The sequence below is a fragment of the Brugia malayi genome (assembly GCF_000002995.4).
Source record: "Brugia malayi strain FR3 genome assembly, contig: Bm_v4_Chr2_contig_001, whole genome shotgun sequence".
In the NCBI taxonomy this organism is placed as follows: Eukaryota; Metazoa; Nematoda; class Chromadorea; order Rhabditida; family Onchocercidae; genus Brugia; species Brugia malayi.
In genome coordinates, this window is record NW_025062476.1 from 13,710,960 (window position 1) to 13,727,217 (window position 16,258).

The window sequence follows — 16,258 nt, forward strand, 5'->3', positions numbered from 1 at the left end:
TTCAAATAATTTCAATTCCAGTCAAGAGAATTATCACTTTTCTTTTTTACAAATGTGTTTACACAATATATTACAATTTATTCTTTTCATTACAATTTATTCTTTTCTGATAAATATTTAAAAAAGAACATTAATAAATATTTTTTAGAAAAAGCATAGATAAACTGTTAAAGTGTTTTGTTTCCTTTTTAAAGGTCAAATAAAAAATGGTCGAATTGAATTCATTTCGCATTCTATCTTCCCACATTCGTTTCAGTTCGTTTCAATGTATTGTTCCGGACTAAAATACATTACCTTCTTTAGTAGTGATATCTATCAGGATGCCATAAATGAGCCAAAAAGAAATTATTTGGAATGTTAAAATTTCACATTCACTTAAAATCTATCATTACGATGAAAATAATCACTTATATATATATTTACCTTATCAGTAGTAGCCTCAGGGTACCACTCATAAACCTGAAATAAACCATTTAGAGTATAAAAATTTTACAATTAAATCTATCATTACGATGAAAATAATCACTTATATATATATTTACCTTATCAGTAGTAGCCTCAGGGTACCACTCATAAACCTGAAATAAACCATTTAGAGTATAAAAATTTTACAATTACTTAAATCTATTATTGCGGACAAAATGGTCATTAAAATTAATAACCTTGGTTGAATCAGGAAACTACTTGATACTTTTAAAGAAATCATTGAAAAAAAAAAGAAAAGTGTTAACAGTAGTGTTACATAAGAAGTGTTTATGCTATTAGTTGATCAAGAAGCAATCAAAATATGATATGTTTTCTTAAATTACTGTGAAATTGTTAACTTTAACTGAGAATCACTTTCCGGAATGTATGATACTTTCACTTTGATTAAATTTATCAGTACATTTTCAATGTATTACCTGTGTTGAAAAATCGTAACTGTCGTCCTGAGAATCACTTTCCGGAATGAGTGAAGATAAAGTACTATCGTCCTGAGAATCACTTTCCGGAATGAGTGAAGGGAAAGTAGTACCGTCCTGAGAATCACTTTCCGGAATGAGTGAAGGGAAAGTACTTTAAAAGAAATAATTTCGAGCATTGCTAATATGCTAATAACATCAAAACTACTAATTTTATTCAATGATTAAAAGTGGTACGATTCCTTTTCATTAACTAATTATGGATAATAAACTGATCTGAGAATTATATGGCGCAATTGTCGCTTATATTATATTATGATTTAAATGACAAATGAGCAGGATGGTACTTCTCTATGCTGTAACTGTTTTTGGTAGTTAAGCAGAAGTGAAATGTACCGAAATATAGCTTGGAGTTTCCTTATTTTCTGCGAATGACATCGCAAACCAAAATTGAAGCATTAGCAAAATCTTCCCCCAATGTGCCATTTGATGTGTTATTCTCTAGATGAAACTACAATTTTTAATTTCTATTTTATTTGTAAAATAGATTGAGTAAAATTTTATCTGACAATGAGTTTGACAATTAATCGAAAATTAATGAAAGTAAGAATAATAAAAAGGTAAAACCTATAACAATTTTACAACGGTTGAAAAAACGAATGAAAATGAAATGAAATGAAGTGAAATGAAATGCAATATGTAATAAGTAGACATAACCAACAAATTTTTTGGTATATGAAAAAGATAAAATTAATATAATAATTAATTTGCTTTTTATGAAAAATTCTAAATATGACAGAAATTTGATATATAATTTGGTTTTGACATAAAATACAAAAATAAATTAGAATTTATAACATTATACAGTATCTATCATTAACTAATTTAATACAGAAATTTAAATTCATGTGAAAAAAAAAAAAATGAGTTGCAGACAAGAAAAGAATGAAATGATAGTTAGAAGAGGAGCTATTTATAGGAATTTACATAGTACTCATTAATTGATCTTTGATTACTATCAACAAGTGGATCATACTGTTTTGATTACGATTGTTTATCATTACTTTACTGTAGATGATTATCATGGCACGTCATGTCTCTCTAATTTTATTATGCAATGATTGTTATACTTCAACAACACAACCAATGCTTATCACTTTTTTAATCATGTAGTTAATTAATTAATCACAGTTGTTATGATTAGAAATATATTTCTGCTTTTAATTGATTATTGTATAAATTACTGTTGGATAAGATGAAACTGTAGTAAATTACACTATCTTTTAATCTGCTCGAATGTTATATAATTATTTATTTGCATGTGATGATTATTGTATTTCGGTAAAGTTTTTTCATTTTATTTAATTTTATTTTATAAATGATTGTAGAATATATTAGTAATATATAAAATATATTAGTAGTATATGATGATTGCGTTAGTTTTTAATCTGCTCGAATATTAGGTAATTATTTATTTGTATATGATGATTATTGTGTTATTATTTATTTTTATATGATGATTATTGTGTTATTATTATTTCATCCAAATACTTTTTTATTTGTCCGCAATGATAGCTATGTAATTATTAATTTTATATTTACTGAAATATATAACAAATAATAAAATTAAAATTTGTAGTGCTAAATAGTTTCTTTCTTCTTTGTGTAATATTCAAAGTTAGCTTTAAAAATTTGTTGTAAAGTTGATTGAATTCTTTAGTTTTTTAACTAATCTTAATCACTTAACACCAAATATGTTTAGGAATTACGAAGTGCCACAAAAGCCATAAAAATTCCTTATCATGAATGGTAAACGCTAATTCAGATCACGTAAAATTATGATGTATAAAAAATGGGCGTTATTTTAAAAAAAAGCTTTTTGTCACCGATGTTGATTCAAATTTTCAGTGGATGAGCAGAAATTGTATCAAAAATTTTCATAAATTGGAGTTTTATTTTCATATAATCTGCTAATCACTTTATTTATAAAAAAGAGGCCATGTGACATTATAAAAACATTTGTGTCATTGTTGAGAATTGAATAGTCAAAAAAATAATACTATCATTCAAATTTCTCGGGATACAAACAACAATTTAGCAAATGGTTGTAGTAGTTTAAAGTATCAAATGATATGTTTGACAATATTTTTGAGAATCGAGGATTAAAAAATTTGCGACCAGAAAATCAAAAACATGAAGCATGTGTTATCTGAAAACATTTTAATTGTTATTACTAGTCTTTAATTAAGCTAAACCATTTTGAAAAATAAATTTCATACATACATTTGCAGCACCAAATTTTGATATATTAATTAAATAAAAACTAAATTAATAAAAGGCTAAAAAATGTCACTAATATCGTCATCAAATTTATTCATAGGATCAAATGAAGTGATATTTTCGGAACTCAATTTGCTAATTATAAATTCACTTCAACTAGTTCGACTGATACAGAAACAATCAAACAAATGAGAGATGTAAACGGAAAATAAATTGAAAAGAAGCTAGTTAATGAAATGATTGAAAATTCACTATCCTATTATAATGAATCTTCCTAATGCGTTCGTTCAGTAGCGCACTTTTTGATTTTAATTATTAATTCAATTGTTTGTGTTAAATTTGAATCCATTTCTTTATGTGATCCGTTACTTGTGATTTTCACTCAGACCGATGAATTAGTATTCTTCGTACTCTCGAAGTGACAGACATTGACGATCGATTCAGACCAAAAGTGCTAAATTATTGAAATACTAAATTTCTGAAAAAAAAAAAAATAACAACAAATTATACACTTTTTTTTGTAAGTTTATAATTTGTTATCTTTTCAAATATTTTCAAATTTGACTCGAAATTTGATGAATCCTTAATTGTTATTGAAAGAATACTTAAATTAAAGTAAGCTTAACATAAGCTTAATAGCGTGAAATGCCTGAAAAATGAATAAGGTTATACATATATATATTCACTTTCTTATGTAATTGTGAATAAAATTAAGTACTCAATCGTAAATTTTTAATGCACACACAATTTATGTAATTAACAAATATTTCTCAAATAATTAGCTGTTAACCATAAAGACAGCCAATAGCGTTACATTGTCATTTCAATGATACAAAAACTTTGAAATTACCTATAAAATCTGCTAGTACAGCAAATTTTTTTTTTTTTTCTTCCATATATTTCAGCAATGTGATATGAAAGCAAACAATTGCTGATTCTTCTTGATGAGCACAGTCTGAAAGTTTTTAGTTTTATTAATAGCTGATGAATACTTTCTGTCAGTTTTAAGTGTGAAGTATTAATATATCTCAAATAATGGTCAAAATGATTTCTTTCAAGCAATAATTCCTATCTCTTAAATAACTTATAGATAAGTGATCTATCATTTATGGTTCGATATATTACTTTTTCATCTTTGAGCACTTTGAGTTACGATTACGCCACCATTTTGCTGCAGTCAGACGGGTTCTGAAAATCTAATTTTATCAAAGTAGAATTCATACTGAATTTTTTGTTCCTTTTCTTTTCTGAATGCTTTGTTAATATCTGACAATAATTTTCAGCGATCAAATCTATCGATTTTTAGTATTATACCAGAAGATTCCTTGGTGAAATGCAAAATAAAATGGAGTGCGAGATTATGTGACAGTACTATTTTGTTCAAACTTGAGCATATCCTTAATTTAACCTTTAAACTACCAAACTGTGATGCTTTATTCATAAATTTTTGCATTGGTATTGTTGCAATGCATCATTAAATACTCTGAAATATTCTAAAAAAATCTAATGCTAATCGAAGTAACCGATACTTTTCCATTTCCTTGCTACTACAATAAGTTTCAGTTGGATTTAAAACGACTAGCAAAACCTACTTGCTTAATATAGCATACTTTACAACTGAGATTAACTTATCCTTTACTTATCCACTACAATGCTATGTATATTTCGATATTCTGCAATGTATAATCAAAGTGAAAATTTTTACTATTAAACTGTTTCATCTCTTTGTTATATAATTAAATTCGAGGAAAGATTTAGTATTTGTTGGTGTGACAACTTCACAACGTTGACAATAGCTTCATTGTTCTTACACGATGTCACATAATATGGCACTCACACGATAATAGAAAGAAATGAATACCAAATTATACCGAGCAGTTCACTAAATCTTGTCACACTTTCTTGCCATTTATCGTTGTTCTTGCTGCTTCTGTACCACTTTGAGAGAGTGTTGAGAGGGAGGGAGTAGGAGCTTCTTTATTGATTGAACAATGGGTCTTACTCCTTGTATAGTTCATTTTGGCTTATAACAAAATTACAGTACTTTGAGGAAAAGAGTAAGGAGTTATCATTTATCGATAATTACTAACATATGTAATTGCATTTGATTCATAAAATTACGTTAATTACTTATAAAAGAGTAATTGTTAAACTGGAAGACATTTAAATATATGTATTTCAATGTTGCAATTGGGACTGGTTAATAATAATAAAAATTTAACTGAACAAAAACTTTACAACTTCTTAGCTATTGAATGTTAATTGTCAGACTAAAAGATTTGAACAGTAAAATTGAGAGAAAATTACAACATATTAAGCAAAGCACATCTGTTGTTAACAGATTGTAACATTCTAAACAATGCATAATTCAGTTAGAACTAAAAAAGTGGATGTTAGATCACTTGAAATTTGATATGAAACAAGTTTGTATTTGTCTAAGGAATAAGACAGTTTTTTAAATAAAACAATTTTTAGTATACTTTTCTGAGATGAGACTTTTTCTTGAATGAGAATACCTTCTCTTGGATGAGAAAGAAAAACAGTTGCCCCAGGACTAATAAGTTCATCCTGCCCATGCATATTTATTTAACCCTTCAGCTCAAATTTCCCAGCATAATGGGTTAATCGAGAGAATAACATATAACTAAGAATTTTTCAATAACTTTAAATTACTTTTTCTATGCAAATAATTGCTGGGAAACTTATTTGACCCTGTAATTTTACCGTGAATAAAAAAATTTCTAATGCAGGTGAAAAATTTTTTAAGAATGCATAAATAAGTCTATAAATGATTGCATATTAATGAATAAAACTGATTAGAAATTCATAAGTTTCTAAATGGAAATAATCTGAATTGATCGTTATGAAAATGTACAAAATTCCAACATTCTTCGCTAGCAAAATTTCCTGTTACTTTTTATTTTCTGTATTTTCTTTTTGATCTTTTTCATTCTTCTAAGTTTTCCATTTCCATTACCAGCACTTTGCTTTCCTTTCCTTCTCTTGCATGCAGTTATGAATAAAAATAAAATCAACATCAACCTTATAACAGCAAATATTTTGTAAATAATTGATTTCAGAATGTCAAATATTATGAACTTTATTTTATTGTTTTACATGCAAAATGAATAATATATAATCCTGATGAAATGGAAGTGGAATTTTCATACACCAAAAAGATTTTTTATAAAGCACTAAAGAATCATTTATAACTTTTTCGGCTTTTTGATAAATGCCTGATATCTGTAATGTTCACTAACATCATTCCATACTTTTAGTATTTTTCTAGATTTGTCAGAATTTTGCTTGCTTACTTGATGAAGCCTTTTAGTGGTTGGTTTGGCTGATGCAAACAAATAGTCAATTTTTGCTCGATGTTATGAAGAGTATTAATTAAATAGTATCAAATTATATTACAGATAGTTCACAGTAGAAAAATTTCCGTTACCTTTGGTAGTGGTCATAGGTCAAGAATTATTTCAGTGTGGTGGGAATGCTATGATGAATCGATTCGAAGCTTTTGCTATTGCTAAGGAAAAAGCTGAACAGAGTTAAGTAGTCAGCATTGATTTCCAACAAGAGAATTTTAGATGAATAGACAGATTTTTAAACAATGTTTCCCCTTTTTTTTTTTTTGATGTTCCTAATATCATTCTCGACATTTTTATAGCACTTTGTCAATACAAATAAAATTAATTGTAATTTAGAAGTGTTTAATAATTATTTTTATTCATTAAATGAACAGTTGCTGAAATTATGAATATTTAATAAAAAAATTTTTAACCTATAGATTTCTATTTTATAGATTTAAACAAATTGTTTCAGCATACGGTGAATCTTATGTGCATTACTAAATACTATCAACTATTCCGCTAAAAATGAATCAATCGTCTTTACAATGATAATTTTCAATCGTTTCTCATCTATCATTATTCCATAACTTTCAGGAACTATTATTTCAATTGAATTCGATATCCAAATAACATATTATCTAAGCATGTACTACTACTATTAATGGCTTGTTTAACAATCGACCATTTCTAAATATCATCAAAGATTTGACTAAATATGAAAAATGATCAAATGTAAGGCAATTCATCGCTTCAGTTATCTGAGATAAACTAATGAAGTAATTTCTTCTTCTGATTAACAATTTATGATATTACCTATGACTGAAATTTTCATATAACAAACCTTTAATCATTAACGATCAAACATTTATTAATTTTTTAAAGCCGATTTAGTATTTTATGTCTTTAAGGAAGGCCTATCTAATGCGCTTCCACAAAGAATATTACGAACAGTTAGTTATAACATACCAATTATTCGAAGCAAACAAATTTTACGCTAAATATTAATCATTTATTTAACCTTTTTCTTTTCCATTAAATCTTATAACAAAAGTGATAGTCATATGTTTACAACTGATAATTACATGTAAGTATCAGTTAGAAAATTTTAGGAATCATTCAAAATTAGAAAAAATTTTTTTTACTGCTCCATTTTTTCTTTTTCGCTCTTAGCCATGCTTATTACGTGAAGTAAACTACTGTGCAAATGTTGGCCAAATGAGACAACATTAAATATGATATCGAACATAACGACAAATGAAATAAAATAAAAGAATGACGCAATGTAAAACAAACAAAATTTAATATTATACAAAATTAAAAAGCATAAATATAAATAGTATTAAGTAAAATTTAAGATATAAACTAACAAAAAATAATATTAAGTAAGATATAAACTAACAAAAAATAGTATTAAGTAAAATTTAAGAATAAACTAACAAAAAATAGTATTAAGTAAAATTTAAGAATAAACTAACAAAAAATAGTATTAAGTAAAATTTAAGATATAAACTAACAAAAAATAATATTAAGTAAGATATAAACTAACAAAAAATAGTATTAAGTAAAATTTAAGAATAAACTAACAAAAAATAGTATTAAGTAAAATTTAAGAATAAACTAACAAAAAATAGTATTAAGTAAAATTTAAGAATAAACTAACAAAAAATAGTATTAAGTAAAATTTAAGAATAAACTAACAAAAAATAGTATTAAGTAAAATTTAAGATATAAACTAAGTCATCATAACACGCATAAAATACTAACAACTAAACAATAAAATCAAAGTTCATAGCAGCTCATTACTATAATTCTTTGACCATAACCGCAATTTATTTCAGCCTTATAGGCCGATTGATATTCCACGGTTAGGACGTCAATTTATTTGCATTTCTTTGATATGATTGATTAATTGATGAGTTCGTTAAGGTTAGTCTAATTCAATTCATTATTCATTCATTCTGTCATTTGTTTGTTTGTTTATTTATTCGTTTAATGTATTTTTGCTAATGTTTCGCAATTTTTGTTGACAATTTGACTGACATTTCAGGATTATTTCTTCGCTGAGATTATATTGTACTTTTCCGTGCAAATATGGTGGTAAGTATTATGGACTTTTTTTCCTGCAATTTAATCTCTCTCTCTCTTTCTCTCCCCCTCTCCCTCTCGTGCACATTAAGAGGTTATTACTGATTTTTCTGGTTTGTTGCTTTTTTTTTTCATCATTAAAAAGAAGAGGCGAAAAAAAAGTACTATGGGTGTGAAAGAAAAAAAAATCCATTACTATGACTATGATTTCCTTCCACTCCCAAAAGCAAAAACTTTTTTGTGTGAATTTAGCATTTTTAGGCTTAAAAGCACTTCGTAATTTAGAAATGCTTCAGGTGATTAAGATTGATATTTTGTTAATTTTAGTTACCACTGTCACTTTTGCGTACAGCGCAGAATCATCCGATGTTAGTTGAATTGAAAAATGGTGAGACTTATAATGGACACTTGGTTGCATGCGATGCGTGGATGAATATCCATTTAAGGGATGCTATCTGTACATCACGTGTCAGTTATTTTTTTATACGTTATCAACTAATTTTAAGTAGAATTTGGTTAATCATTAAAATTCAGCCCTGTTCATTTAAAGATTTTGTTTTCTCTCACTAAGATCAAGTTAAACAGATTTTTATATAATATGGTTAATGTGGTTTGTGTCTCTTTACCGATCTTATGGAAAAATGAGATGAAGTGCCACTTTCTTTAGGGATGTATTTATCGTAAATTAGCAAAGTCAGAATTGCAAGCTGTTAGAAGTTGAAAGGTAATAAAGAGAGTATGAAATAAATTTTAACTGATGTAATTTCAGTTTAACAGTTTGCTTATTTCCTCTCTTCTGAATCTGTTAGATGGTTGCTGAATTGTTTTTAACTGAAGGTTTTATTAGGATGGTGATCGCTTCCTGAAAATGCAAGAAGTGTATGTAAGAGGTTCAACGATCAAATATTTACGGATTCCAGACGATGTGGTAGAATTGGTGAAGGAAGAGGTAAGTAACGTTCTGAATTCTGTGTTGTTTTGGAAGCTGTTGTTATATTTTTTTTTCAGAATCCGGAGGTTCATAATCATTCGTTTCAGAAGTGTACGTCCGGAAGTTACATTTCGACTTCCACTTTCAACTTTCCTGTTTGATGAGCTAACACTTAGTCGGGAATTCTAATTTCAGGTTAAGGAGGTACGTAGACAGCAGAAAGATCAGCAACGTGCCAAACGTAATTTGCAAGGAGTTCGAGGTGGCGGACAACAAGGTCGAGGAGGAGTTTCTGGTGCTCGTGGACGCGGTGGAGGTCAGCATGGATGGAAAGCGGTTCAGTGAAACTGAGACTATTTATTTATAAATTATTTTCTTTTCGTTTATATGATGAAACTATGAAGCATTGTTGACATTTTGGAAATCGTCGCTGTTTGATATCATTGATAAATTTCACTTTGAAATGAAGTATCATGGACGTTGAATACGCAGTATTTTGGATGAGATTCTTCACGGCTTATTTTTTGTTTTAAAACAGTTGTAGAACGATTTCTGAATAAATGCTTCTCAGGTTTTTTTTGTTTGAGAATTTTATTGCTTTGCACGGATTGCTATCCGGTAGAAAATTGTTAGTGCTTCTATTTTTTTTTTTCACATTACTAATGGAAAAGGAAAGTAATGGGTAAGTTTGCTTGTTGTTTTGTTACAAAACTATTTTTAATATTGCTCAAGCAGAGATTAGAAAAAAGTAGATGCGTACATTTTCCATAAGATATAATTTCAAACCATTCATCATACCATTGGCTTCTTGATTTCTTGCTATTTGCAAAACTAATAGTATACGACGTTATTCTTTTATAACTCTTTTGAAAATCAGTCAGTTTATTTAACATGTAAAGTGGAATCAAGCAGTGTTCCGGATAATACATTTTACTGCATCAGGTTTTCGTAATTCGATTGATATATATATGTGCATCTTCACTGATATCTTGTGTACTTTACCAGTTAGTTACGTTTTCTTAACTTGGCATTTGCAATACAATGATATACTTATCAGCAATTGCATTGTAATACTTAACATGTATTTGAGTAGGTATTTTTATTTGAAGTTGAAATGGCAACAAAAAGGAAAATGATGCCACCGTTAGCAGTTTCACTGTATCATGATTTGGATATTGGTTCGACTGTTACCGGCAAATCAGAAAATTCCACAGATGCAAATAATGTCGATGTGGATTCCAGTTGTAGCACGCAGAAAAGATCCCGAGACGAGAGTGCAACTTCCGAAGGGTCAAGCAAGACTGGTGAAGATGACGGTGCTGGTAGGTGGACGATTGCTTCATTCTCTTAAAAGGCGTGTCTTTGATTGTCCATTCCTGAATGCCTTCAGTTCTTATGTATTACACACCCTTTTCGAAAAGGCATTACTTTCTGCTCTACATTTGGAAGGATTTAGTTTAATTTGTTTTTTTTTTTCTTTTTTTTTTTCTTTTTGGCTTTGAAATTATTCCAGGTGGTTGTGGGGAATTACAGACATACTATGAAATCCTTATTCAAAAAAAAAAAAAAAAAAAAAAAAAAAAAAGAAAACAAAAAAAAAAAAAGTTAAATGAAATTTGGTTGCAGTTGGTAAACTGGTAAGCGTATGTGGTTGGCGGAAAGGTGAACGTCAAGATATGCAAGATGCGCATGTTCGATTGGATCAGTTTGGACTTACGGCCATCTGTAACATGTAATTACAACAAACACAGTGAAAAACAAAATGTCTTTTAACATTATGGATTAGTTTTATTCAGTTCATACTTTTTTAGTCAACGAAGTGCTTTTTATGCGATTTTTGATGGTCATGCTGGACGTCGAGCTGCAGATTTTGCTGCTGAACGTTTACCATCTAAGCTGAAGAGAAAATTGGAAGCATGTAAGTTTTTATCTTTGAATGATTACAGTTATTTCTACTTGTTATAGATGTGAACGAAATTAGATGTAAACCGCCAATTTAAAGCGCTCGAGATCAAAATAAATTATTAATCATAAAAGAGATGAGGTTAAAATTGTCCAGGAATAGAAGAAATCATATTTCATTCATAACTGTCGTGATTTTCGTGCGAGAAAGTCAACAGAGCTTTTATTTTCCCAATACTTTATATTTTACAAACAAAAAAACATGAGAAACGATTGTTTTGTATACTAATAAACATTTATGTGAATCGAGATATCGAATTAAATATAGTCAAGTATATTTGCAAGTTTCGCATGAGTATGAGTCATAATATTAATAGTAATTCCAGGTTCTGATTTCGTTTCTTTGGAAAAAGGAATAAAGAAATGCTTCATTGATACGTATAAACAAATTGATGAACAATTTCTGGTTGAAGCTCGTCGAACGTTAGTTCTTGTTATGCTTTAACTGTAATTTTTATGCATTGTGTTTCTATTTTTCCTTTCTTTGTTCCAAAACTTTATTGCACTAAAGGAGGCCTTCATGGAAAGATGGCACAACAGCGACAACAATTCTGCTCATTAACAATATTATTTATTGTGCGAATATCGGCGACTCAAAGGTCAGTTTAAAAATTATTTAACTTGAGCTTAATATTTCAAAGTAATTGTTGCATTATTATGAAGCAAGAGAAAAAATTTTTTTTTAAATTGGAATAGAGACATAAATCTTTGTGTAACTAACTATCTTCATAATCTAGCATAACTTTAAGGCAATTTCCATGAGTTCAATTTTGGACTAAATCATATGGGTTGATCGTCATATTATACTTTACAGGCAGTAGTTTGTCGTAGTAAGCCAGGAACTGAAGAAGCAAAAGATGTTGCGATGCAGTTAACAGTAGATCACTCACCGTTGCATTTCGAAGAACGAATGCGAATTCAAAAGGCTGGTGGTAATGTTAAGTAAGTTTACTGACATATCTATTTGAGTATTTTGAAATTTTGTTAACAGATTTCATTTTTATGTATTTCGTTATTTTAAAATGAAATATTTGAGGGATGGTCGCATAATGGGCATTTTGGAAGTTTCTCGATCGATTGGGGATGGTCAATTCAAGGCATATGGACTCATTTGTACACCTGATGTTAAGAAATTTTCTATCACAAAGGATGACATGTTGGTCCTTTCTTTTTGTTTTATTCAACCTAATCGATATTTGAATCATGACAGATCGAAGCGTTAATTATTTAAGCATTAACATGAACTTATGTACTATATTCGATAGCTCTATCGTTTTTATTGAATTTTGATGAGTTCTTAGCATTTTCTATAATAGCCCACAGAATTGCAAATTTCTTTAAGGATAAACTGTTTTAGATTTGTCCTTATTGCGTGTGATGGTTTGTGGAAAACGTTCAGCAATCAACAGGCAGTGGATTTTGTTATGGCAAAAATTAGGCAACTAACAAAGGTTTGGATATTTAGGAAAATTTGACATCTGTTTTGGAAAATTTGAAATTTTTTTTTTTTCTTCTTTGTAGCCTAATGTTGAGCAAGAACCAGAAACACGTGAAATGATTTGGCAAAATGTTGCGGATGATTTGGCTGCAGAATCAGTAAAACGAGGTTGTGGTGATAATGTTTCCGTTATTATTGTGGTACTTAATGATTCGCAAGATTATTTAAGTGTAAAGTAAATTGTTTCTTGAGGTTTTTGTGTATCGTAAGTGAAGAGTATAAGTTGAAGTAACTGTAATAACTCCAAAGAATTGTGTGAAAAACATTTCAAGGATTTGTTTTATGATGTGTTTTGATCTAAAATTATTCATATTACTGCAGCAGAAAATGTTCTTGCTTCAAACATAGTTTCTCTTTATTTTGGTTTATTTTGATCACGTACGCTGAGTATTTTGATCACGTACGCTGAATTTATCTCGACATAGTAATGTGCAATGTATTTCTTATAAAATTGCTAATTAACCACTAATAACACATAGAGGATGTAAAAGAAAGTTGTCGATAAGTTGTGCGTTTATTTTGAAAAAAAAAAAAAAAGAATGCTTCCATTATGAAGTGATATTATATATATTTAAATATGAATTTACTTGTCTTTATGTTAATTTAAAGGTATGAATAATTTTCTTCCGTAATGAATATTTTTCCTTTCTAAATTAATTGCTTTCAGTCATTTGTATGTTCATGTTTTGGTTTAAATCATTTTCATGCTCGCTTTCGTACTTTTTTTTTTTCGTTTACTATGTAGTTATTCAGATTAAATGACGACTTTTTACAAGTTTGTTGTTTCTTGCATTTCAGAATTAGCAAAATTTAATCAAAATAGATCTTGTTTGTTTCTATCTCTTTTTGTCAGATTGAAGTAAAAATTACTGGTTATCTTGTAAATTTCTATTGATCGATCCTCACCAAAAAAAGAAAAATTGTTTTGTACGATTAATTTCAAATGTGTCGATGTAGTGTCAATTATCAAGGTGGGTTTATTTTAATAAATTAACTTGTAGTATGGTAGCTTCATTGCACTGAACCTTAAATAACAAGGATTATTTATTGTCAATTGTTATTTTTGAAGTCGAGACTTGGGTAGGTATTGAGATGCAACATTAGCACGTTGGTCAGGTTATTGTTTATAATAGCTAGCAAGAGAACTATAAAGTAGCATTTGTTGCATTAATTTTCTTTTTTTTTTTTTTTTTTTTTCATTTTTTTGAGCACATTGAAGAATTATCTGAGGAAAATTTATTAACAATGTAATAATATATGCACTGTTTGAACTTTCACATTAAATCATACAAAAATATCATGATTGATAGCCGATATGATAACAAGTTTGAAAATAACAAACTGATTGATGAAATTATCGTCGAAGTATAAAATAAAGTATAAAATAAACAATTAACCCTATAATCCTTTACATTTCAATGTTAACGTTAATGATCACTGAACTTGGTAGACTAACATAAATTTTGCTTCGATGATATAAAAATGATAATATTTTAGCTGTAATATGGATCTTTGTGTAAGAAATGGTTATTTTGAGGAAATTGGACGAGAGATATTTCAAAATTCTTTTCATATCTAATTTCAAAGTTTACCTTTCCTATTTACGATTTCAAATAGTTTAGTGAAATTAATGAAATGAATGTCACAGAGTCGTTTTTTATTCTGTTTCATATACTTCTGTTGTAGTTGTCTGATAACAAGCTATCAGTGCTTCTTATTGACTCTGAAATTAGAATAATTTCCAGGTGAAACTTCTACTATTTTGTTCAAAAATATTTGTGCAAGATTTTTTTTATGATAATCAGACAATAGACCTATCACTGATAATTTTTTTCGTTTCTTCGTTATCATGATTAAACTAAATTACAGATTCATGTTGTTTTCAAAAGCTCACAAAAAAAATTTTGTGAAATTTGAAATGATTATTTAAACTTTTGTATTTTCAGAATGGAAATTTTATTAATTCTAGCTACTTTTACTTTTAATCGCTTTATGATAAAATGAATTTTGAGCTATGCTTTGAATATGCTAAATTCTTAAGTGTTAGACTTTTAGACTATACAATTAGCATTTGAAAAAAATTTTGGAAATATTCAGACTAATCATTCAAAAGAAAAGTTTTTATCTATTAAAAAAAGAAAAAGAAAGTGTTGCTAAAGAGCTTCAGAAAAGGAAACTCCGAGATAATTTTTGAAGTTGAATTTGAAAGTTCACCTGAAAATTGCTTCTTACTATAAAGGTTCCTGAAATTTTGTTGATATGTTGCTTTCAACTTTTAGAATGATAAGAGACATCTCATAAGTTTAAACTTAAAATAGAAAACAAATTTGGCTAATGTTTTGATTCAATGATACATTCATAATCTCTTTGTATCGTTGATAAGACTTTATCAACGATATAAAGATGTTGATAAGCGAATTATCAAAGTATTTCTAGATCATTTTTAGATTTTATTGATTTATTCTTATTCTATGATCAACGATTGTTATTAAAGTGATCAACGATTATAATTCTATCATTTGCAGGAATCTTCTAAATAAGATAGTAATGCAAGAGTAGCTTTAAAAAAAGAAAAAAAAATTATATATATTGAAGTGTTGCTTTAAAAGATATTAAATGGCAATACGATTGAAATGATTTATTAGTAAAAATTTAAATGTAATTAAATTTAATAATGAAATCAATAGCTGAAAAATGTTTGTATTATAATTGAAATTATATTCGTTAGGATTACTTTCTTTATGAAAAATGAAGAAATTTCACTGATATAGTAGTAATGTCAGTTAATATAATATTAACTCATAATAATTCGTTTATCAGTATAATCAAGTATGATTCTGATATATTAACCTATGGAAATTAATCTTATCATAACTTTGAGTGGATTTTTTATTTTATTTTTTTTTTTAAATTAAATTTTATTTTTGTTCAATGATATCAGAAACATATTATTATTTGTGGTTAACTAATTTGAATTAAGAGTAGAAATTAGCTTTGATTAGCTTTTTTTGTTAGACTTTTCGTCATGTAGATGAAAAGCAATCGTTCGATTATTTTAGATTCTCAAATTAACAAAATGTACTAAAACGCTTGCATGCTTTTTTGTTTTTTATTGTGATCTTTGATTTTTAACAATTATTTGTTTTTCTGGCTTAGCTAATCGTTATTTGGCTTTATAAATGTGACAGTGTATCTTTCATGTTTATCGGTTTGATTAGCTTTTTTCTCGAATTAAGCATAAGCATAG

General features: G+C 27.9%; 4 protein-coding genes across 7 annotated transcripts; 2 read left to right on the top strand and 2 right to left on the bottom strand.

The window, feature by feature from the left end:
• Positions 1-262: 262 nt before the first annotated feature.
• On the bottom strand, positions 263-1,388 carry Bm231 (Uncharacterized protein; the record flags this gene model as incomplete). Of its 3 annotated transcripts, XM_043079481.1 has the most annotated exons (5): positions 263-280; positions 424-459; positions 543-578; positions 903-1,019; positions 1,299-1,388. In XM_043079481.1, 5 exons carry the CDS (start codon positions 1,386-1,388, stop codon positions 263-265), a joined length of 297 nt encoding a protein of 98 aa, XP_042935415.1. The 3 variants fall into 3 exon arrangements, with proteins under 3 accessions (XP_042935415.1, XP_042935416.1, XP_001894383.2); XM_043079482.1 differs by lacking the exon at positions 543-578; XM_001894348.2 differs by lacking the exon at positions 424-459.
• Positions 1,389-3,560: 2,172 nt separating this feature from the next.
• Positions 3,561-4,139, bottom strand: Bm13348 (Uncharacterized protein; the record flags this gene model as incomplete). The annotated part of the gene is made up of 2 exons (XM_043079483.1): positions 3,561-3,636; positions 4,033-4,139. Coding segments are annotated over 2 exons (183 nt in total), but the record flags the coding sequence as incomplete, so codon positions are not given.
• A 4,487-nt stretch (positions 4,140-8,626) lies between these two features.
• On the top strand, positions 8,627-9,896 carry Bma-lsm-4 (the record flags this gene model as incomplete). 2 transcript variants are annotated; one of them, XM_043079484.1, is made up of 4 exons in its annotated part: positions 8,627-8,632; positions 8,948-9,088; positions 9,468-9,569; positions 9,747-9,896. In XM_043079484.1, the coding sequence occupies 4 exons, from the start codon at positions 8,627-8,629 to the stop codon at positions 9,894-9,896; spliced, it is 399 nt and encodes a 132-aa protein (XP_042935418.1). The 2 variants fall into 2 exon arrangements, with proteins under 2 accessions (XP_042935418.1, XP_042935419.1); XM_043079485.1 differs by lacking the exon at positions 8,627-8,632 and having other exon boundaries at positions 8,987-9,088.
• A 769-nt stretch (positions 9,897-10,665) lies between these two features.
• On the top strand, positions 10,666-13,190 carry Bm3784 (Protein phosphatase 2C containing protein; the record flags this gene model as incomplete). Its single annotated transcript, XM_001894350.1, has 9 exons — positions 10,666-10,873; positions 11,178-11,283; positions 11,363-11,469; positions 11,840-11,936; positions 12,025-12,112; positions 12,328-12,455; positions 12,550-12,669; positions 12,871-12,964; positions 13,035-13,190. The coding sequence occupies 9 exons, from the start codon at positions 10,666-10,668 to the stop codon at positions 13,188-13,190; spliced, it is 1,104 nt and encodes a 367-aa protein (XP_001894385.1).
• Positions 13,191-16,258: the final 3,068 nt, after the last annotated feature.